This window comes from Anguilla anguilla, chromosome 1, assembly GCF_013347855.1.
Source record: "Anguilla anguilla isolate fAngAng1 chromosome 1, fAngAng1.pri, whole genome shotgun sequence".
Taxonomy (NCBI): Eukaryota; Metazoa; Chordata; class Actinopteri; order Anguilliformes; family Anguillidae; genus Anguilla; species Anguilla anguilla.
Window position 1 is genome coordinate 51,739,012 of NC_049201.1, and position 24,847 is coordinate 51,763,858.

The 24,847-nt window shown below is 43.1% G+C and overlaps 1 protein-coding gene across 1 annotated transcript in view; it reads right to left on the reverse strand.

Annotated features, from left to right (window-relative positions):
* Positions 1 to 24,847, reverse strand: part of LOC118209310 (zinc finger protein 236-like) — a 68,106-nt gene that overhangs the window by 25,131 nt on the left and 18,128 nt on the right. Inside the window, exons 11-22 of the mRNA XM_035384543.1 lie at positions 22,403 to 22,606; positions 21,862 to 21,994; positions 20,381 to 20,641; positions 19,233 to 19,486; positions 16,912 to 17,013; positions 15,229 to 15,371; positions 14,246 to 14,349; positions 9,046 to 9,197; positions 8,416 to 8,598; positions 5,648 to 5,936; positions 3,065 to 3,168; positions 661 to 1,068 (exon numbers count right to left, since the gene is read on the reverse strand). Coding sequence (XP_035240434.1) covers positions 661 to 1,068; positions 3,065 to 3,168; positions 5,648 to 5,936; positions 8,416 to 8,598; positions 9,046 to 9,197; positions 14,246 to 14,349; positions 15,229 to 15,371; positions 16,912 to 17,013; positions 19,233 to 19,486; positions 20,381 to 20,641; positions 21,862 to 21,994; positions 22,403 to 22,606 — 2,337 coding nt within the window. The remainder of the gene's footprint in view (positions 1 to 660; positions 1,069 to 3,064; positions 3,169 to 5,647; positions 5,937 to 8,415; positions 8,599 to 9,045; positions 9,198 to 14,245; positions 14,350 to 15,228; positions 15,372 to 16,911; positions 17,014 to 19,232; positions 19,487 to 20,380; positions 20,642 to 21,861; positions 21,995 to 22,402; positions 22,607 to 24,847) is intronic.

Genomic DNA, 24,847 nt, shown 5'->3' on the forward strand with positions numbered 1-24,847 from the left:
AACCCTCAGAACAAATGTCGCTGTACCTGCTTTGCTGAACTGACAGTACAGTCAACGCCCCAAAGCAAAGCCGCATCTGGATTACAGGTCTGCACATGCTATAGGCCAAAAAAGATAACTAAACTAATGCAACCAATTTATTTTTTAAATGAAAGTAATTCTCATAAATCTTCACTTAAAAGGAAATCTCTTAACATGGTTAAATAAAACACAAAAACATCAGAACTGATCTTAAATAAGGTTTCTTAAAAGAAAATTGCTTTTTGCAATTAAAATTTCCACAGTCAAACTTCCCCCAGAGAATATGCCTAGCATTAGTGGGATTGTTAATTTGTGAATTGTCCTTTTATCAGCGGAATACAATGTCATCCACTCTGTATGAGTCCTCTGGCTAGAACTTAATCAAAATACAACACAGGAAAAGGGGGAGGAGCAAATTCGATTAAACCAAAGGAATAAAGAAAAAAAACCATGACGAGGGCCTATTTGTCCTTCACAATTACCTCAAAATCAAATTACAATATTACATTGTTTGTCTTCACAAACACAGTTTGGAAAGTTTAGCAATAACCTAAATTTGATTACCTGTTTACGTTTCCATTTTTGGTTTTAAGTAAAAGTTAAGCAGGACTATCGATTGAGCCCAAGCCCATGTCTTACCAGAAACTGAGGCGGGCAGAATGGCCTGTCCCACAAGGCCTTGCTGTAGGAGGTTCTGGTCAAACTGACCCGCGAGCACAGGGTTGCTGGAGATGTAGACGCCTGGGTCGTTGGGGCCTGTCTGGAGCAGGCTGACAGGGGGCAGGGCATCGGAGGGAGGGGGTTGGGCCGGGGGCGGGGCCTGCTGCCCCTGCTGCCTGTCGGATGCCCTCTTGGCCTTCTTGCTCTCGGAGGTGGGCTTATAGTGGCACTGGATGTGGGTCTTCCTGTGCCCGGACGTCCGGAAGCGGAGGTCGCAGAACGGGCACTTGAAGGGCTTGGAGCCCGTGTGCAGACGCATGTGCACTTTCAGGCTGCCCTTGGTTGAGAAGGCCGTGTTGCACATGTGACAGTTGAACAGCTTCTGGCCTGCAGATGTACATTAGACCATCAGACATCCGCTCTACACTATGAAATCCCAAATGAATTCAGCAGAATTAATATTAAACAAGAGGCACCTGGCCAATGAGATGGCAGAGGTGTGTTACATTGTTTATTTCCTTAAAAATTGGTCTTAACCATAGATACTATTTTAGCATAACTAAAATGACATACATTGACCTGGTCACAAAGGTCATTTGTCTTTGACTTTTATTCACAGTTAAAGTCTTATTTAACACTGTTCAGAAACCTGCAAACCTTCTAAAGAAAACAGTGACACTTGCATTTAAATAAATAAAAAACATTTCATTGAAACCGATAAATTGTTTTATGTAATCTACTCACACAGAAAGATGTTTACTGATGTGCTACAAGGTAGACACTTGGTGATCATCCCTGACTAGAGTGGATTTAAATGAATGAATGGAACCTAAACTAAACACACTAAAAAGAAGAAATCAGGCACGTCAATGGTTGGAATCAACGAGGCCTCTCAGAACTACAAAGACCGTTGTAGGTTAGAACGGAAATATTGATAATAATCAGGCCACTAGATAGCTTCATTCGTTACATTGTAGCTAACTCTTCTTATTTTAGCTATACAATGTTATAGCTATCAGCCCTGCACAGTACGATACCTTATTCTGATGCATGATTGTAGGTTTATGAAAAATCGAATCTGTCATTAACATTTCAGTAGCATCACTTCCGTGTATTGCTGAAATCTTATTTGCCAATGTGACAAATCGCCTCATTGTACCTATCACACTGCAAGAGCAACAATGAAAATATCAAACATGTTTGAAATGATCGGCTGGTCCCAGAGTGAATCAGGAGAACGAGACAGCAATGAACGGGAGTGCGCTTACCCTCCCACACTATCCAAGTAACGACGACCGTTTTCGGTCCGATCTTGAAACTCTTTCTGGGACACCCAAATTGGCTGTGACCTTCCCAACATTAGTGTCACCATGGGGCTTGAACCCAGAACCTTTTGCCTATGAGTGCAGTTCCCGAACCGCTGTAGTGCACTGTACTTCGCTCAAGCTCAGGGCACAGACCCAATGCTCCCATCACCGCACAGCTAATGATGGTGTAAGGCCAAACTGTAGGATACCTTCAGTTGCTTATTAGGAAACCTCTGACAGGGTCATGCACTCTTACTCATAACAACCAGGCAGACAAGTAATGAAATCGGCAAAAAGAAATGGAATCCACCTAAAACACGTCCACGTTTCATGCGTAACATTTAATGACTCCAACTCTACACAGGTCAAAAGGGGCGACTTCGCAAACTCCCTGGCAAGTGCACAGTGTACTAAACTCAACTTACCGTTAACTACTAAAGCTTATAAACAGCATAGATTATTTTCAACGTCAACCCTGTCACATTTTCCTGCATAATTTAAAGTTCTCAAATCACCAACACATGTAATTGTGTCATTTGCATAACCAGACTGAACTGCACTTGATGGAAACGGACACCAACAAGATTAGCAATTTATGCCTGAGAGAACGAGCTTGAACTAAAATTTGGCCTCATGACTTAAACTGTTGAAATATTTAAGCGTTTCACTCTAACACTTGAATAATAACAGACCCCGTGTTACATATACAACCTTTGGAGCAGTGCATGAGCTAGCTCATACATGAGTAATCGTGGCAACCCTGACCTTATCTTTAAAAATACGTTTACTTATAAATATTTATTATCGAGCGATCATTTACATATTTTCTGATCCGTTTATTATTTTGTATATTATTATATTATTTATTACTACACCATACTGACCATAGGACCATAACGTATACTTATAAAACAAAACTGTTAACGGTTAAACGTTAATACAATAAAAACAAACAATAGTAATAATACTTATCGTCATCATCATCATCTTCATAATGGTTGTGATAATGAGTGGAGATGTAGAACATACTGAGAAGGCGCTTGACGGTGATGCTGACGCTGATGATCATTCCTTACCTGTGTGTGTCTTCACATGGCAGTCCAGAGTGGATTTGACAGTGAAGCTCTTCCCGCACTCGTCACACTTGTAGGGCTTCTCTCCCGTGTGGATCCGGATGTGCCTGCCAGGGACGGACAGAAAACACAACATCCTGAATACAAAGCACATTCTTAACGTAAAAAACAACTTGCGATCTCACTGCTGTGCAGTGTAATAATCTTTATTTCAACCAGCGGAAGTCCAGGCAGAGCAGTTTTTGAACTCAAGTAAACCAGAGTGACTATGACCCACCGCCCCCCTGGTCAGTTGTGTCCTTTCGTCGTGGACTCCTGGTGATGGATGGCTAATGATATCTCCCAGGGTCAGACCTACAGTGTCTGAACTACAGAGCCCAGCCTTCCCTGAGGATTTATCCCAGGGGCACTTGAAGACTTCAATCCCAGAAGTTTTCATTAGAACGAAATAGACAACAGAGCTGCTCTGAGGAGCAGTCTGACAGTTTGGTGTCGCATCTCCCTTCACATATTTAAATGGCCGATATCAGTTGTCCAGTAGATTTTCAAGGTGGCAACATTTGGCTAGTGTGGTAAATCTAAACAGCATCTTCAGCTGACGATCACAGCTCAGTTACAGCAAGGGGAGCAATTTAAAGTGACAGCCTTTCAGCATCGCAGTGTTGTTTTGGTTTCGTTCACTTTTTCTTTTGCTCATTAAGCCGCCCGTGAAATGAAATGATTGACAGCCGGTGTCACGCCGGGGCTTACAGTCAGATGGAACCCGTATCTGTTTGAGGCTCACAGATGTTCAAAATCAATCTTCTCCAGCCCTTTTTTCCCCCTCATCGGCGTTTCTGTCCCTCAGTGACCTTTCACGGGAGAGGACGAAGAAACAAGGACAAACTCTGAATCCCCTCCGCTGCCTGTTTTGTGCTGCTCAGGGATTGGCTAGTTGCGCCCTTCCCATCAGCCCTTCTGTTTCAGGCAGCTGAAGAGAGGCCCTGCGTGCCGTACTGGCAGATGCCTCTCCATCCTGGGTCCGCCATCTCAATTAGCGGCTTCGCACCTTTCCTGACAGAGCATTCCTCTTAATTACCATTGTTCTAGAAACCCAGGTAACAGCCTCCCCCGCACCAATTACGTCAAAACATGTACTCGTTTCATAGAAACTTTAAATGCTTAAGCTTCAGCCTCCTTTATAATGTCACAAGCCATTGTCTGCAGTGAAAGCTCAGACAAAGTCATTTTCAAATTGCGCTTTTTATGGTATTCTCATTTTTTGAATGTGCCCTGGGGAAAATGGCTCCTCCTGGCTTCCGCTGTAATTTATACATGCGTGTGCCAGACAGGGATTACGGTGACATGGGGGGGGGGGGGGGGAGATGAGACTGACGAAGCACAAGCCTTGAAACATACGGTTGTGTAATGCGGAATAATGTGTGAAGCCTGCCACGCGTTTGCCGATTTCATGCTTGTTTCTCCTATTATAGCAGATCCTGTTTTGCCAGTTTCTGACCCATAATGAAATTCAGTGATCTGGCTGAATGGCGGCTTTTAGATGCACTGCACACAATTACGCCTCTCAGTCCTTGACATTTTCAGTAGAAAAGGAGATGTATTTTGATCAAAGCAATGATTGAATATTTTCCCAGCATGCTATTTAAAGACAGCTGGTATATTGTCATCTGGGCACAGAAATGAATGACAAGAATATCCGCAGGTGGACAATATCCAACAGCTTCATGTCTGTACTGATTAAAAACCTCAGTACTGTGGACAGTCAACCTTATCTTAATATACATTTTGTTCTCTCGTGAATGGACGATAAACAACTTCTGACAAGCGTGACTAACAGGAGAGGATCCATGCCTTGACCTGTTGCCTGTGGCTCTGAAATTAAATAAGTTTACACTCAAGTGTTTAATGCAGCCCTGAGGTGCTCCATTTGCACTGTAAGGACATGAGGAGCTGAGGCATTTGAACAAGGAGGGAAAACTGCGAACAGTTTTACCTTTATCTGACAGAATGAGTGCCCTGCACATTCAGATGAATTTCCACCTGCAGTTTTGTCCCCCGAGGGGAGTTTAGAGCCTTTAATTGAAATGACCCAGCAGGGAACCCAGCGATATGTCAGACTGGGCCCAAAGCGACAGTTTGCCTTGTTGGAGGGAAACAGCTGTTATTGTGGCCAGGTTTCACCGCCCCTAGATTCTCCCAAAAGCCGGGGTCCCGTTACTGAGGCCTTTTGGTTTAGGCCTAGTAGAACGCAGTAGATTACTCACCAGACATGGGTCAAAATACGTATTTGTTTTGGATTCAAATACATTTCTACGCTTTACTGATCTTCTCTGGTGTATTGGAACCAATGAAATACTCACAAAAAGTGCAGACCCCACCTTCTGGTCTTATTGGCAGGCTCAGTTACACCAGGCAAAATCAACAGAGCACAGAAAAGTATTTGAATCCAAAACAAATACGTATTTGACCCAGGCCTGCTACTCACTCGACCAATTAGCAGCGCAGCAGTACATTAGTAAGTCCTTTCCTGAAGAGGCCGCTCTCCACGTTTCCGGCGGTGAAGCGGTTTTGGGCGCGAGCGCTCACCTGGCCAGGTCGCTGGGCTTCTTGAAGCTCTTGGGGCAGTAGTTGCAGCGGTTGGCGAACTTCGGCTCGGTCTGCAGCTCGACGGCCTTGTCCTTGATCTCGCTGATGCGGTCGCGCTCGGCGGCCGACTGGGCCAGGACCTTCTCGGACACGGAGGCGCCGTCGCGGGGCTCGCGCTTGGCCAGCTCGGCCGTCTGCTCCTCCGTGAAGGTGATGATCCCGGTGCGATTCCGCTTCGCCGCCATCCGGTCCGAGCCCTCATCCTCCTCCGCATCGTCCTCGTCCAGAACTGCCAGCCAAACACGCGCAGTTAATCATAAAAGTACACTCATAAGAAAACGTGCAACTGAAACACACACACAGACACAGACACACACACAAATGCACCCACACACACACACACAGACAGAGACACAGATGCAGACATAAGCACACCCACCCACACACACATAGACAAAAAAGCACACACACACACACACACACAAATGCACACACACGCACACACACGCACACACACGCACACACACACACACACACAAATGAAGCCACCCACCCACACACACACAAACAAACACACACACATGCGCGCGCACACACACACACACACACATACACACACACGCGCGCGCACACACACAAAAACAAACGAACAACAAAGAAACACACTCAGGCTCATAACAGACATGCTGTGTGTACGGGTGGCTGGAACAGCAGAATTCAGATGGCTACAGATGAGACTCTGACACTGCCAGATATTAATGCACAGGCTAATCTGAAACCATCCATCCAATTCAGATCCATAACACACAGATATCAACATAAACCATCAACATTAAACAGCTTAAATAGCTCAATAAGCAAAATGTCACCACTTCATCACTGCCTTGCAATCTGTGAGCTGTTACAGGGCGAAAGAACATTTCCAACAGTGATATTAATCATAAATACACAAACTCCCACACTCCACTGCAGAAGAAAAAAAGGAAAATGGGTAGATTCAGCCTGTCAGTCATTAATATTGCAGTGAAAATGAGATTCAGTATAGCTAACACTTTCTTACAATGTATAATAAAGAATTCATTTTACTTGTTCTGCTATGAAGCATCAGCGTCCATGCCTTCATGATTTTAACTTCTCAGAGGCCTAATCAGCTTTTCATTACACTTCGAGCACAAAATGTTTCTGCACATCTAAACAGTGATATTAGATAATGCTTACTCAATGAGAAAAAAGGGGCCATGCCAAATGCCAGCTCACAGTGCGGACTTAGAAAAACACAGGCAATAGAACATCACTTCTTTTCCCCGTATTTCACGAAACAAATCCTCAAAGAATCATTAACTGGCCAAATATGTTTTATCACATTTTTTTTGGTTATTTCTTTAGCAGCCGGGATTGCAACGAAAAGCTATTATTTCAATCACGAATGACAAGAATGACATGATGGTGATTGTGACATTCACTCGGTCAGTATGCTAAAAAAAAAAGGTCTGTTAATCTAGAAGCCGCTCAGCAGGATAAAGATAAGGCCCGGCAGATGATTTCATCATGACTTTTGTTCCTCTAAAAGGTCAATGGGTGTTAATTTGACCTCTTCATCAAACGGCTGGCTCCTCACAGCGAGGCTCTTTCACTGCATTGTTAACCTGCACATCTCCCTGGACATTTCATCTCCTCATGCGAATGGTTGACTTTCTAACGGCCTGTCTATCACGCTCAGTTTGGTCCGGGGCCTCAATTCAATCAGGATTTTTTAATTTTTTTATTTGACAAATATATGGAAGTTAAGGACAAATAATTAACAAAAAAGTTAGTTATTTAATTGCTAGTCAAAGTCAGAAAGTGTTTGACTGAATCCAGACCTGTGTCAGTTTGGCTGAGTTCTCAACAGCGTGTCCTTGCTACCAATTTAAAAACAGCCGGCTCAGGCAAATGAAGCATGTAACCTCCTCCAAAAGCATGTGCTGCTAATTGCCACTGATCATCAAGCTGCAGTCTGCAAGGCTTGACTCAGAGGGAGATGCTTCATCTGCAGCTCTACAGGTGGACATACAGGCACCCAATCGACTGGCTGGACACTAATGAAGGATAAGACTCATCCTAGCTGACTGACCATTCCAATTCCTGAGCAGCATTAATCGTGCACAATCCAGATTCCATACCGGACTGTGGAGGCCATCCAAGCACTAGAGCAGTGCCTTACAGGAATTAACTACCCAGCAGTCCCATGATCAATTCTGCAATGGTGACTACTTTACAGTCAGATTGTACTTAGCATATTGGGAGAATTCTGAATGCGTGCATGTGCTGTCACTGTGCTGTCACTGTGAATATGCTGTCAACAAGTACACAAAATGAATTATTCCGTATATAAACATATATTCTGAAAGCAAAAGTTTGGAAATGCAAAGCGTCGCAGATACTTTTCTACACCACCCAGAGGGAGATATGAGTGTGTTTATTTACCTTGTGCAATGTTTTGTCAAGTCTTTAAAAATGAGACGACTGAAAAATAAACTCAATCTACAGTTCTTTTTTTCAGGAGATTGAAAAAAGAACTGGAATATTGACTCACTTGAACAAAATAAAATTGCCTCACTAAAGCCCAGCAGTCTCTGCTCAGTTGGCCAACATTCACTGACTTTTCAAAAACAGTGGGACATAGTTCACTTTTCATTACTTTACCTTGACTTCCCAAAACTCATATATTTTCTGAGATGTTTAAGGAACTGATAGGAATTGGGAAGCTGGTATTATGTGGTCAGTACCTCTGGATCCCACGATGTGGTCCTTCTTCATATGCTTCCTGCACAGCAGGCTGGTTCTGAAAGTCTCCTCGCACATGGAGCACTTGTAGGGCTTCATGTTCATGTGGATGATCATGTGGCGGTTCAGGCTGCCATTGGTGGTGAAGGAGGCATCGCACACGTTGCACTTGAAGGCCTTCACACCTTGGAGAGAAAGAGAGCAAGTAAGAGAGGGAGTAGAAAAGACAGAGTGAGGGATAATTGGAAATAGGGGTTGTGTGTAATTAGATGCTGCAGTCCTGGCCAACAGAAGCCAAGCTAGTTCTGGGTGATGCTAGGCCCAATAGCGCATCAGCCGACCACCGCTGGCAATGGCAAGGTTCAAATTAGAAACCAGACCGTGGGGCCCATCCATGCACTAGAACAGTGTTTATTGAATAGGCCATCCCGCAGCCCTGCTTGCTAACTATTCTACAGCAGAACACCAGTTACAGGTACAGTGATTCATATGGAGTACACAAGAAAACGAATGCCCACCCTAATGGTCATTTTTTTTTCAGTCAATTTAAAGGGTGATATTTCTGTAGAAGGTGTACTAAGGACATCATGTACGACAGTTAACCCCTGTACAGACGACGTCGATGCCGTTACCGGTATGCGTGTTCAGATGGGATTTGAGCACGCCAGCGGACACGAAGCTGCGGCCGCACAGGTTGCACCTGTAAGGCTTCTCTCCGGTGTGCGAGCGCACGTGCTGCTTCAGGTGGCTGGACTTCTTGAAGCCTTTGTTACAGATGGAGCACCTGAGAGAGACCAATCACAACGCAGCAGATTGACAACCTTTAAAATGGAGCTCAGACCGTCAACTGACAGCGTTGCAAACTGGCACATACACAAACTGAACACAAACCACGTGACTCATAAAGCGTGTCTGCAACATTTTAGGAAGTTTGGGTGATTCAAAAAATTACATCAGGTTAAATTATTAAATTACATCAGGTAATATAAGACATAGAAACTATTAATTGCAAAGACGCAAAAACAAGCACAAATAAAATTATTTTAAAATGTCCCAAAATGGAACTAGCGCACTGTCATATTCTTTCATGTCAGAAGAATGGTTCGGTGGCGCCTCATTTACATGCAATCAGTTGGCCTCCAGAGAATTTAAAACATTGAGGGAATCATCTCATTGTCTCTGGATGTACCAACAGCTTTTACTGTAACAAAGACCTCAATTTTCATGAAAGTTTTTTTTTTTTTATGTATCTATTTTAGGATTATAATTGCAGGCTTTATGGTTTCATAGATGGATGTTAGCTATATGAATATGATTTGTATTATGGTTCTAAGGTGGCATTACATGGTGTTCCAGAAACTTTTACTTGAAAGTTAGCTGCTGGGTAGCATCACTGATAAAACTTCAGTATGCTTGGCACATACTGAACATGGAAAGGCAAATAAATAAATAAAATGGGTTTCTGGTTTCAAAAATTGCACTTCTTGGAACAGATAAAATCTGTCTTATCTGTCAGATCATAACCTAGTTCAGGTAAAAAAAAATAAAAAAAACAGTACACTTTGTTTTTCATTTTGAGGGACAGAGTAACAGTATTTGTGTGTGACTGAAATTAACAAAACCAAGTGGGAATGTAAAAGAATAACATATTTAAGACTTGCTAAGCTCGCTAAATTTTTTTGCGGACAGTTAAGGAAAAAGCCTACTGCGGTGGCACTGAATGTGGTCCAAGACTAATTAACATTTAGGCTCATGATTAAATCGAAGCGTGTTTTTTTCCCTCACAAACGTCCTGGTCAAAACTGTTCTCCTGAGAAGAAAAAAAAAACATTGTAAGGCAAAGTTAAGAACAAGAGAATTAATTCTCACAACTGATGCAGCAGTCTTCATACTCCCTGTCAAAGCCTCTAGAGCAGTGGTCTCCAACCCTGGTCCTGGAGAGCTACAGGGTCTGCTGGTTTTCATAGTGAATCTGCACTTTATGAATCAATTAGAGCAGTTGATTACACAGTTAACTCAACTCACCCGGTGTCTTGGGTCTCAATTGGGTGCTGATTTTAAGGTGAACAACAAAAACCAGCAGACCCTGTAGCTCTCCAGGACCAGGGTTGGAGACCACTGCTCTAGAGAGACGTCTGCGCTTTTTATAGACAATAATGACTAATAAGAAACTGTGAGCCTAGTGATGCCAGTTCCTGGAATGGCAACATTATGATATGGCAACAAAAAAAAGTAACTAATGCTAAATTTACAACTCCTCTCCCTGACAAGGCCTTTGCCTCAACAGTCATGACTTCCCTGCTGGGGGCTAAAATTGTTCTGCTATTAATATTCCCTTTGCCTCCTCAAAGATAAGCTTCACTTTGTTCTAATAAAACGTACCTTTTAAAGGAATTAGAGTGCCACACACAATTACTCACAATGACCCTTGACAAAAATGAACAAGAAGCTATATTTGATCTAAAAATGTTCAATGTTCAATCAAAACAAGACTTCTCCAGAATTATAAACTTATTTCCCCATATAAACAGGGTCACAAATTTTCACATCTGTTTTCAGTGCTTTCAGCACCCTCTCTTTCTATCGAGTTGTCTTCAACAGCCTTTTATTAACTTGTAAAACATATTCAGGAGGATTTTTGACTATTCCTGCATACAGAATCTTTTAAGACCATTCAAATAGTTTGGTCTGTGCTTGTTGAGTACCTTCTTCAGTTCAAATCAAGAGCACCTAATTGGGTTCAAGTCTGCCAACTGAGGGGGCCATTGTAAGACAACCCTTTTAAAGTTAGTACCGTTTCTTGTTTGGTTTTGAGGTATGCTTGGGATCACAGATATTCTGTGGCCCATGGGGGTCTGTATAAAATTTCTATCTTGAGGTTCTTTCCTCTCTTTTCGCTGCTCTCCCACCAGCCACTCGCCTACATGAGCCTAACACTGGAATTTCAACATCACCAAAAGCTTAAAGTAAAATTTAAAATTTAAGCTTAAAGTAAAATACATTTTAAAAAATGGAAAGCTTTGCACTTGTTCTTTTAAGCATTCACAGCTGGATAGGCGCAAAATGAGTTCCTGATTACAATGACCTTAACAATAAAAAAGTCCCAGGACCAGCCGATGTAAAGCAACGCCATAACATCAATTATCCACCACCATATCTGGCCATAGGTATGATTTCCTATTCAGCATAAGCTTCCTTCTTCTGATGAAAAATCCAGTACTTATACACGTGGCCAAAGCCTACACTTTTAGCATTTTCCCTTCCTCATTTTGGGTCCGCCTTGCTCAGAACAAACACCTATTGTACTTCCAGGGAAGTGAAAGAAACTTTTGAACAGCTGTCACAATGATCTGCATTCAATCAAAACTCGCCCTTAACTGTGAATGTCAATTAAATGCAAGTGTTCTTTTTTCTCATAAAAGAAGTTCTGGCACATTCAGATGTGGAAAAAATGAAGTCCCCAAACTGTGCTTGTGAAGGAAGAACAAATATTTTAATTTATTTGTAAATCCAAGGCCAAATGCCGACTGAATCGAGGACAGGGACCCATAAATGAAATTAAAAAGCGATGTCGAGTCGAGCAGAAGCTATTGGCGCTAATGTCCCCTCATAGTTTATCTGGCATACGCAGACGTAAGATCAATAAGGGCTCTGTTCCGCAGCACGGTGGAGCAGATTTCAGACCACCGCCATCCGCGCGCATCTATCAGAGGGATTTTATCTCCACCTGCATTATTCTACAAAAAGGAAAATAATTCATCTGGGCCGCAGCAAAGTTAAAACCACACAGCTTTGTTGAGACGCATAAAGGGTTTCCTGAAATAACTCGGTACTCAGCTGTGAAATAGAGAAGATTAAAGGACACCTCAAAGAAACCAAAAATGCAACAACTGAAATAGATGCGAAAACATACTTTCATGCATTGTTCAACTGGCAGCAGGGAAGAAAGATTCAATTTACACTGAATATTTTCTATTTTTTGCCTTTTCTATATAAACATGCCCTTGTACACGCACATTTTTATATGTTGCACTATACATGGGGTAAAAATGAAAATGAACACATTTAGAAAATACATCAAAAGATGTATCATGCGTTATAAAAAAATATTGTTGTGTATTCTTTAAAAAAGGACAACAGTGTATTGTTTGCATTCACAAGAAATGTCCTTTCACAATACTGTCACACAGGTAGGGAGATGCGGCAGTTCTCACATAGTTTTCACATAGAGAGAGCGCGTTCCACACCCACACAGACATGAAAACAAATAAACAAAAACCTTTACCCTTCCGCCTCGCAAGCTCTGTGCAAAAATAATAAACTGGAATAACAAAGTCAAAAGAGAGCAAAATGCAGTAAAAGCTTTTCAGTTTCTGCTCTTCCCAACTGGCCAACTATTCAGCTCCTTAGTTTTTCAGCTATGCTACTTTCACTCAGTTTCTCACAAATAGACTTGCTCTCTCTCAGCATGCGTGGTCCCGGCCTCAGCCCCGCACTGTGGAGAGGAGCACACCGTGAAGCACTTGGGCTGATTCATAAAGACAGCCATGGTGACTGCGCTCACCCCACCAGCATGTGCGGCAGACAGTACTCAAACTCTCTGTCGAATAGTGGAATGTGCGGGTTTGGTGGAGGGGGGGGGGGGGGATTCTGAAATCTAGTCACTGCAGTACATTAGGCAGCAGGGGCAGAAGCTAGAAGCTACACCTAAAAGTCATGGGTTTGAATCCCATTAGATATGATAAACAAGAAAGCTTGACCAAGGCCATCACACCCCTCCAATAAAATCCAGATTTTATTGCTATATGTATTATACTGTGATAGAAGAACCCAAAACAGGTGCAAACAAACCAATAAAGTTATTAAGCTTCAATATAGAAAGGATCTGAGAGCACTCCACGTGGACTAGTGCAGTGAGCAGAGACAGGGATTAAGGGACTGTCTCTGTCACTCTGGCAGTATATAATAAAACACTGATACGAACACTCAATATTATTATCATGAAACAAACTGTACCCACCGGCTCTCAAATCTACAGTATTACACGAGTACTTCATGTGAAAGTGCACACTGGTGGGGAGCAACTTGAACGCGAGTTTTGAATTCGTTTATTTATTCCATAATGGTAAGTTATGAAAGGCTACATGTTGCGTACAATTTGTCAAAAAACAAGCTGTCCTCACTGCAAGCCGAGATTAACAGGAACACTGAGAAATGCAGCACTGCTGATCCAGCCAATCATCATAGAGGAATGTAACAAACAACAGAACCCTGCGTAAGTGCCCAGGTTTTGTTTCATGTCCTATCCATGCAAAACATACAGAGAGCTATTTGTGGCCAGAGGCCAAGAATGCACTTCAAATAAAAAATGGTTTCTGATAAGCACATCAGGTTTCCATAACAAAAAAGACTATTTCGTGCAGAATTGTCTTGAAAGTACCACTCCGGATGAAGGACAAATAATTAGCATGTCTTTTTTGAGCATATTACATTAAAAAGTAGCATGCTATTATGTATGCTTAAATATCAAAACTCAGAGAACAGGACACTGGAGAGGAGCCAAGCTGACCCATTGCCACATTGTAGCTCAGTACTCACAACTCGTTCATTTACATGAAGGACAAAGGATTCATGAAAGCAGTTAAAATTAGGAGGGGGGGGGGGCAGGGGGGGAGAGAGCCACCAGGGAACACCACTGCTCTCTGCACCACCCATGAATCCATGAATTTGGTTTAACCTCAGATCACAGAAAAAGCACAGCTTCCAGATCAGTGCCTCAGGGCTTTGGCCCTCCCACAGCTCCCTGTCCAGGCTCCTCATTGGTGCACTGACCTGTATGTCCTCCTGCTGTTGTCCTCGCTGTCCTCCTGGAAGTCCTGCCGCTGGCCCGGAAGCTGGAGGTCACCCTGGGACGTTTCCTGGAGCAGGCCGCTCGCCTGACCAAGAACACAGTGTCATGGCAACGGCACGATAACTCTAGATAACTCTACAACCCAACTTGCAGTTTCCATCACATCCCCTAAAACATTTCACGTATATTCATGTCATTAGATTATTAAAAATGCAATCAGGGTTCCAGAATTTGCCTATGCCACAATTTTAAGGACGATTCAAGTCCTTCAAGCTCCCATTCTACCAAAATCACAGACCCATAAAAAAGACTCACATGTTGCACACAAGCAACAAATAATCAATAAAAATGCCACACAGCACTGTTTCCTAGGTATGCATAACCTTGTCTAGGCAACTCATCGCTAACTTTCCACAATAATAATAATTTGTATTGGTAAATACACACGCATCAGGGTTTTATGCAACCATAACAGGCAGCTCACCAAGATCAAAAAAGGCTTCCGAGATACGCTATCTAATCTGTCAAAATTATGGCTAAACCCTGCATACGACTGTCCATGTATTTCAAGCAGATATCTGGCATGAATATGTGCTACGTGTGATGTGATAAAGAAATATATGAAAACAGCTGAAGGTGGGTATGAACATTTCCAGTTTCCAGATCACGATCCTCACCCTGGTAAATGGCTAGATGCAGAAAGCTGAATGCGGGTCACATCTCAGTCAATAATCAGCAAGACACGCTTCCGCACAGACGACGGTCGAGATGCGTTTAAATAATGATGAGATGAGTCACCATTGCTCAAACTTTCCTGGAACCCATCGTCACCACTTAGCTTCGTTTAGTGGCAAAAACGAAGCGTTCCTTATTGGCAACGCGGTGACCGCGCGGCGTAGCCGGCTATGCGAAGCGAGCGTGTAATAGGACCCATCGAGCCGCGGTCGCCGCGGCGGCAACTCACCACCTCAGCGCCAGACACGTGCAGCAGGTTCTGGGAGTGGTAGCTGGACGTCAGGGCCTGAGACTCCAGGGTGCTGGAATCCTGCAGCTGCTGCACTGTAGAGAACTGGGTCTGCTGGGTAAAGCCCTCAGCCATGGAGAACCCTGGGGGGGTTAAGGGCACTCCATTACCCATAAACCCACAAAGCTGTTCAAACCCATACCTCTACACATCAGATGACCACACTCATACCATTATCCATCAATTGAAAACATTTTCACTTCATTACTCATAAGCCAAAAGATATTCACCCTTAAACAATCACCAATCATCCCTCCAGACATTCACACTCACGCCATTACCTATGAGCTAACATAAAGTAAAACCACAACCTTGAACAGTTACCCATGTATGGACAAGGCATTCAGTTACATCATTACCCATCAACACCCACAAAATATTCACATTTTGACCAGTATCCCTCAACAATAATGTCAGGTTGTAAAGACAGCTGCCATCATGTATCACATATGTGCTGTATCTCCATATAACTAAGTACTACCTCATAGATTATTTATCATTATTTCAGCATGTTTTCCTCTGAAACAGTGTCAATCTATATTTCAGCCGGTTGGTGTGAAAAGCATGAGTCCAATTCACACAAAAACTTCTGTAAATGTTTGTTGCTAACAGGGAGCCACAGAGCGTAACATCAGCATACTAAAGTTGATTAGAATTTTTTTGTTGCAAGATATGCATGTGCTTTTTATAATGATTAGCTCGGCTCACCAATTAATTCCACTCCAGGCATACACGTGGCAAATTAAACAAATGTGCAGAATTTAGATACGAACGTAAGAGCACTGTGCTGACACCATCTACTATACAGAGCAGTAAAACTGTGTGGGAGAAAGTTTACTGACGACAGCGTTATACATCATGGTGGGGGAGTGAATACAATGAAATGCCTGCAGTTGGCCTGCGGGATTCTTAAGGGAGCATCTGCCACAGGCAAAGAGAATGGAAATACGGTGGGGCTGAACAGGGCTGTGGGTCTGAATCCAGAGAGAGTACAGCTGCTCCATCCCCTAGTGCCCTCCCTTGCATGGCTTCAATATACAATACAGTGGCATAAATGAAAAATACGAATGCAAAAAGTACAATAAATAAATAAAAATAACAAAATGACCATGCCACAGCAGTTTTCTATTCTGTATTTACCACTTTAAAAAAGCAGCCCCCAGAGAGATAAAGAGAAAACAGAGCCATCGAGTGAGAGTGAGATAGAAAGAGAGAAACAGAGAGAGAGAGAGAGCAACAGATGCAAATTCATAAGATTTTATCAACCAGAAATCAGAGGCTTGAGCACCATCAGTTGCCTCGAAACTGGAATGGAAAAATCATATCTATTAAATGCATTAATCTTCCCTGAGCCGGGAGGCCAGCAGAACAATGCGACAGCGGCTAATTTCAGTAAACAAGCCGGCTGAGTCATAATTGGCTGGGCTGCGAAAGGTCCAAGCGCGGCGTGACAGCGCTCGGCTGTCCGCGGTAATTGATTCCCGCCCAGCCGGCGAGGTGTTAACAACGCCGCGGCTGATCCGCCGTCCTTCCGCGGGCTTAAATTGCGCTCCGGAGTGCGCGGCGACGCGTCTGGAAGGTGCTTTTATTGGCTGGGCGGAGCAGAGAGACGGCGGGCGTTACCCTGCGCGAGGGCCTGCTGGTCGTAGGCTTGCTGGGGAAGGGTCTGCGTCTCGAACTGGCCCATGTTCTGCGGCAGTGCATGCTGGGAGGTCACGTACGTGTCTGTATCCATTGGGCAAGAGAGGGGAGAAAACAAACGGGGTTAGTTGTGTTTGTGTGTGACAGACATCAAAGAGAGAAAGAGAGAGAGAAATGGAGGGAGACGGTAGGTAAGTGGTCTGCTGTTATGAGCCAGGTCCTGGGTCACATGACCCATTATCTGTTGATAATGACTCCACAGCAAACGCAAATCTCTCTCCCATTAAGCAAGACACAGGTGTGTTAACACTGGACTGCCACAGCCCAACCATCACACTTCCTGCACCTCAGGGACACGCCATCTGAAAGCAACCCCGACCCAAAAGCTCACAAGACATCTTGCCGGCATCAAGACCCATTACACACGACCCGCTTCCTTCTTTTCCAGAGACCTGCCCGTTTATGTATTTTTTTTATTTATTTCCGAGCCATGAGAAGAGTAATTAGGCTCACGCCAGGAAAGCGGGAGGAGGAATCGCTCTGCCGAGTGCTCCCCGAGGGACGACGGTGAAACGATGGACAGATTCGCGCGCGCTTCCCGCTGATGTTTTCCCTCCATACGTGGAGGTTGTGTAAGAGAAAAACAGCGTGTTACCGGTGGCGACCTTTTCAAACAGCGGTGATCTGTCCCATTCCGAGACGCGAGGCCAGCTCTGACCTTTCATTACTGCGGCGATCAGACGCAGCAGCAGCGGGAGCACCAGTCTAATGCGACATCTCGGAGACGGAACTTTCCGGCAATAACAAACAACGCAAAGAACATGCATCAAATATTCTCAGCTTGTGCCCAAACATATAGGACTATTTTAAGACTGCTTTTATCTACCTGTGCCTGGTCAGCCAGGGGTCTACAAGTTATACAACTCAGTAAAAAATTAAGAGACCACCCCGAAAGACCATCCCATTTTTAAAGAAGACTGAGGGTTAAACTCCACCAAATATTGATTGCGGACCCTTTCCTGAGCAAAGACATTGCTATATTTATTATTAATTTATGGCTATAAACTTGCTTAGTTTGCAATATTCAATATATAACAACATATATTGAATACACATACTGTATATACCAGCATACATTGGTTTTTTGACCAGCACAATAAATGTCCCGAATGACAATATTTTTGTTTGGAATTAATATCAAATGAAATCTATAGCTCCCAAAAGAATATCAAAAGTTAGATTGTTTGCTGATGATACATAATATAGAAATATAAAAATGGCCACAAACAAATGCTGTTTCCGGATCATCACATTAAATCCCAATCGAAGCCCAAGCTCGTTATGTCTTTTTATGACAGGAATCAACTTGAGGGGGGTTGTTCGTCGTTTCTTTTGTTTTTTTGTCTCTATATCATAATTGGGTGTAAAGGGCACCATCTTTGTGCGGCAGTTCTCAAAGGACAAATGTAGAAACAGGCGATATCCTCTGTCTCAATCAAAAGCACAGCACACTTTCACAGAATGAGACTGATTGCCCATCACTCAGCACAAGACCCCTCTTTAACATGTTCGCAGCTGTGAGAGTTCGCTCAGCCACTGAGTCATTCTGGCTCAACAGATCTAAGAGCCGTTTAAAGAGCTCTACCATGCTATTTCGCAGTGATTTCAGTGCGGTTCATTTGCTCTATTTCCAGCAATAATGCATTTAATTCCTCTCATTTTGTAAGATTACTCCTTCGTCTTCCACCCAAGGTCTCTGCTCAAGGACAGGCAAGTTTGGGACTGCAAAAGTGTTGGAATTTTTCAAAGTCATTTTGAGTTCTCTCCATAGCTCCCATCGTATCGTTTTGTCTGCCCTACGTGTTTCTGGCCATGAAAGTTTAAAACAGCACTTTAAAGATTAACCAGACAGGGGCAGGGAGGTACGGTCCCCTGAAACTCCCTCCCGGTGCATTACAATGAGGCCAACGGGCTGGCCCTGCATTTGAATTAGCGCCCTCGTATCAGATAAAAGCGGAAAAAAGAAATGAATCCACGGTCTGCTGCGCTCTCTCGATCCAACGTCGGGGGGCCGGATTGTAATTTCCAGAAAGAACAGCTTCTGAAAGAGGAGAGCCATTTGTTCTTAAGGTGCAGGGGGTTTGTGGGGGTCTTTTTTTCTACCTGCCAAAGCAGCTTTCGAGCACAGTGGTGTAGCGAGAAGCAGCTTTTTACCCACTTTTTAAGCTTCTCCATATCAGTTTTCTCCACAGCGGGGAGGAGGGAGGGGGGGCGGGCGGGCGGAGAGAGAGAGAGAGGCTTACCGTCCTCCTGCACAAGCGACTGGTCGCCGAGCTGCGTCTCCAGGGCAACCTGCTGGGGGGCGCCCACTACCTGCGCCTGGCCCAGGCCCAGAATGCCCTGCTGCTCAGGGCCCACCGTGGGCGGCGGCTGCAGGGCGTCGCCCTCCATCTCCACCTGCATGCTCGCTGCCACGCCCGCCCCGTCCATGGGATCGTCCAGGGAGGGGGTGTCGGAGGGGCCCTGCTGCTGGTGCAGCTGCTGTGCCAGTTCATATCTAGTTTTGGGGACGAGGGGTCACAGTTAGGAGAAAGCCCAATGTAACTTTCATTTTTCACATACACTGAACTACACAGATTTTGGTACAATGTACTGCAGATCATCTAATTTGTATTGTTTATAATTTTCCTTAAGACACAGCCAGACAACTTTTTTATTTTTTGTTTTCCTGGGGTAGGAAAACAATATGGCACAACTATTCAAAACTAATGTTTCATTGCTGCTACTCTATAAAACCAAAATGCAGTTTTACTTTAAGTAAATTCAGCAGTTTCAACATAAACAACTGGAAAAAGTCATTAACTAAAAACACTAAAAACAAATTTAACATAATCGTCAAAGACCACCGAATACTTGAATCGATTAAGTTACCTAACTGAAATGGTTAAAGGCAATTGATTTTCTCAAAACATTTCAGTAAACAGAACTTTCTTGTTTTACAGAGAAGGGAACGACGTTGGAAGAATTCACAATGAGGTACAGCATCCATATTAACACTTTCTGCAGCTCAGCAGCATGAAGAAACAAGCCCTGCTACAGCCTCCAGGGAGACCAAGAGATACGTGCTTCCCAACACAATGTGAGAACTGAAGTTATTGCAGCAGCAGCAGCAGCAAGGGGAGCCACTATTGACAGGGAAGGAAAACTGATTTTATAACTGAATATACAATCTGCTCCACCACCTCTCAGAAGTCAATGAGAAAAATAACCAGAACAACAAGGAGAATTTTTATTGTAGCATTAAATAATAATAATAACAACAATTATTATTATGATTATTTTTTAATTATTATTATTATTATTATTATTATTATTATTATTATTAATATTGTTAATATTGTTAATATTGTTAATATTGTTAATGTTATTATTATAAGCAGATTGCGCACACCTGTGTGTCTTCATATGCTTCCTGCAGTTCGGGGACGACTTGAAGGTCTTCTGGCAGTAGGGGCACATGTAGGGTCGGAGGTCACTGTGCGTGGTCATGTGACGCCGCAGGCTGCCGCTGGTGGTGAAGGTGCTGTCGCAGGTCAGGCACTTGTACGCCTTGAGGCCCAAGTGGGTGCGGATGTGGGCCTTCAGCACCCCCGACGAGGCAAAGCCCTTGCTGCACTGGAGGCATTTGTAGGGCCGTTCCCCCGTGTGGGACCTGCAGACAGGCACAGGACGCACCAACGCTAATGCTAACAGCACCAGGACCGGGGACCGGGGACCAGGGACATGTTGGGCCTCACAAAATAATCACCGATCGTCACTTCATTTAAAATAGCATGGAAAATGTCAGTTACCAACATTTTGCAATATCAGCCGTATATTTGGACCATCCCTGTTTTTTTAAACGTAATTATAGAGTGAAATTTACCGTTTTCCACTCGGACGTGTGACCTTTATTAAACAAGCCCAATTTCAGCTCTTGGTTTTTGAGAAGAGACCTGGAAATGGCATTGTGCTAATGCAAAGGGCAAAATGACATTTGAAGAAAACCCATGAGCTTCTGTGCAATTTATTTTCTTGTCTTAACCTCACACTAAAAAGAAAACAATTGGGTACCTTTTCAGCACAGAGTAAAAAATAGAGATGATGGGTTGGGTTGGTTTCCCCCCCCCCGCCCCCCGCCCCCCCTTGTTGACGGACAGTCATGACTCGCTGTCAGAGAACATAAAGTACAGAGAAAGGCTGACTCAAAAACATTTTCAACCTGCGAAAAAGTGAATTCGAGAGCATAATCTATCACTCACTCACAAGATTAAACAGAAAACTGTTTGGCGACAACAGTTTGGGGACAAAATCAACGTGATTTCTCAACCTCTCTTGCGAGTTCCCTGGTGACTGGGTAGTGAGCAAGTGTCATCATAAAATTGGACTGTCACAAAGACAGACTGCCGTGACGCCAGTTGCAACACGTTTTGTGTTCTCAGGTAAAATCCCTTCTCCGTGACAAGTTGATCAGCAAACAGAGGTCCCGTCTCTAGGCAAAGTGCATTATATGATTGTATTAACATTCCAGAAACTTTAACCAGCTGAGCACTGCTTTGCTTCCGAGATTCTGTATGAAAAGTAACATCGAAATAGCGGGCTGACGCCAGACTTTTAACTGAATGCCTCATATAAAGGGTACCTTGCAACAAAGAGCCCTGAGCGCTAAGATGATGTGCCATTAGGGAAGCTCTAACACAGCCTTGATCTACTAATCCCACTCTGCTGCTAAGATCTAACGTCCCTGAAGGACCAATGATATTGTGCACACACTGGGATAACAGATGCGTAACACGGGGCTAGACGCATTACATTCCTCAGAAAGATAAGGCCCAGGGAAGAGTGCTGGGACCCTGGCCTTATCTGTTCATTTTCCCCCCGCCGCTGTCTCACCTAACATGCTGCTTCAAGTGGCTGGATTTCTTGTAGGCCTTGCTGCAGTAGAGGCACTTGTACGGTCGGTCGTTCTCCACAATGTCCAGGTACTGCTGCAGGGAGAGGCGGGAATTCTGGTTCTGGACGAGGCCTGGTTTGGGAAACACGAGAGGAATGACCTTTCCGTCGTCCTCCGGAAGAGAGCTTTCTTCCAGCGCAATGACATACAGTAATAGCACTCCGGAGAAAACCAGACCGTCTGCTTATCACCAGGCTGTCGTTATGTTATTACAATAACATATTAAACATTCAGATACACATCATTTATGTATCGCGCGTAATCAGATTTTCCAGGCTGTAGAGACACTATTGCAACGGTGCCAAGGGACTTTCGTATTTAATTAGCGAATTATTGAATCGAATTATTGAAGAACGAACAGCCACTTGAAATGTCGCGTACATTTCCTACTCAAATGACGTGTCGTCTCATAAGAACGGCATGGGTGTGCAGGGGGTGAAGGCGAGGTTAGGGCGGGGTGTGCGGACTGCGGGGCGGTACCCAGGTCGGTGATGAGGATGGGTTCCTGCAGGGGGATGTCGGGCAGCGGGAGGTTCCCCCGGGCCGAGCGCGTCTTGTGGGGCTTCCTCGGCCCCTTCTGCTTCTTCTGCTGGGCGCTCTTGAAGTGCGAGGCCACGTGGGTCTTCCGGTGGCCCGAGGTTCGAAAGATTTTGTCGCAGTGCGGGCACGGGAACGGGCGCACGCCTGCAAGGGAGGGGCGGGGGTTCAACATCAGCGCCCCCATCATCATCATCGTTTATTTTCACAAGAGACACCTTCAGCTAGAGACATGTCAAAAGCCAACCTTTTACATTCTATCCTTTTCATAGCTGGAGGCTCACTGAAGCTATTCAAGTTAAGTACCTTCACCACGCATTAGACTCAGCGTAGGAAACACATTGACAGTGACACTGTATTTTAAAAGGGCCTGACAGGAAGGCAGTATCACTGACTTAGTGTGCAGATTAGTAGCTGGAGCATGGAACTGGTTGTTGTACCTTTCAAGGTTGTTTACCCTTCAAATTCAGAAGTAAAAGTAAATATCACATGGCACATGGTAAAAAAAAGATTAAGTGAATAACAAAACCTACCGAATTACCAAACATCATTATTTTATCATTATACTAACCAACATACATGAGATTTCATGAGATCACTTCTTTTCTAGGCCCGGAGGACAATTCCTGCATTAATGCATGCTTGGGGCGACATTCTAGAGGGCTGTACATGCAGCTATTTTCGCTGAAATGAAATTCATACATGATGCAATAGCCACATATAAATTGGAAATCTTATAGTGGTAGTAGTTGCCACTTAGCAATTAATAAAAAGATGGCTGTGAATTAACTGCTCCCATTAACGTTAAGCATTTTGTTAATATCTTAAAGTATGAATTTCATATAAAATCTAATGAAATGCAGATTAGATATGGGGTTTCACAGGCCTACTCTGTCTATGGGTTACGGTTTCTATAATGACTTTAAGCAAGTATTACACCAATTAAGTGACTCATACACTCTCAAAGATGATCATGTTTCCATATATGTAATGTGCAATACCAGTGAGACAGAATATCAACCAAGGTTTATAATGTGCATAATTGCTGAGGGCCATCCATTTTCAATTTTACAGTATAATTTACACAGATACATCCACCAATGACACAGAAAAATCAATGCTTCGCACATGGCTATGTGTAAAAAGCTTACATGGCTCAATCCCTTTGCTACACTGAATGCTGATTATGCAAATCATGGAGTTTTGCAGCGCAGCAAAACTCAGGCCTTTTAAATGATGACCCAAATACTAACTACTTAGGTTTGTTTTAAAAAATGATTCACTTGCTCCAAAAAAAACTGAAGAATTACTGGCTTACCTAATCTCATTAAACCATGGAACAAAAAAAATATTGTAAAGCAACAGAAAATGGCTTCACAATACAAATGCAACACCCTCTCTTGTATATATTCAAGTTGTTTTTAAAGTCTATTTTTTAAATTCACGAAGCAGAATGACAGAAAGGTCTCTTTGGAGTCAGGATCAACTTCAAAGCAGAAAGACTGAATCTAATTAGATTTTGCTTGATGCGTATGAACAGAAAGGATTTGTACTCTGATTAATGTGTCAAAAAATAAGTCTTTCCTTCGTTAAGGTGTAATTATATAAATGATGCTGAGTGGGTTTACTTTGCAAATTAAAAAATAAGAAAAAGAAATTTTAGAAAGAAAAATGGTGAAAGACTACATAAGAATATGATTATTTCAATGCATAAATTATCTGTACTGCAGATCAAATATAACAAATGTACTGTCACACACCACTTGGTTGGAATAAAAACAAAACAAAACTTCTAAGCCTTCATCAATGTTAATGACTCAGTTGCTCCTTTAAAGTTCTTTCTTGAATGTTCAAATTGCTTGAGAAAAGCGAAGGTTTGTTTACTTCAGCACTTACATCTAAGGATCTTCTTGGACGGATAAAAACAGAAATTTGAAATCCCTAAATTACACACTTTGTGATGGAGAAAACACTGAAGTACAGTACAGTAACTGCTATCAAAATGCCCTAGGGCTAGTGCCATACTGTAGATAAAAGGATGCTTCTCTGAGAACTAAACTACATTCACCACACCACTTTGAGCTGAAAAAATATCTTTCATTTTTCAAGAAACAATAAATGATAAATAATGGAAATAATAATTACTAATTTAATTGAATTAATTTAATTGGATACATCAGATTCCATACTGTGAAATATATTCTGAAAATAATGGCTATAACTGAAATAATTGTTCAAACCATTAAATTACATTTTCACACACAACAGATACTGTTGTGCCGAGAAACTTATAAAAATGCATGTAGTTTATGCAAAGAGCAGAGACAATCAGACACAATTAGTGTCACAACTGACAGGGGTATTTTTTACATAAACCTACAGCACAAA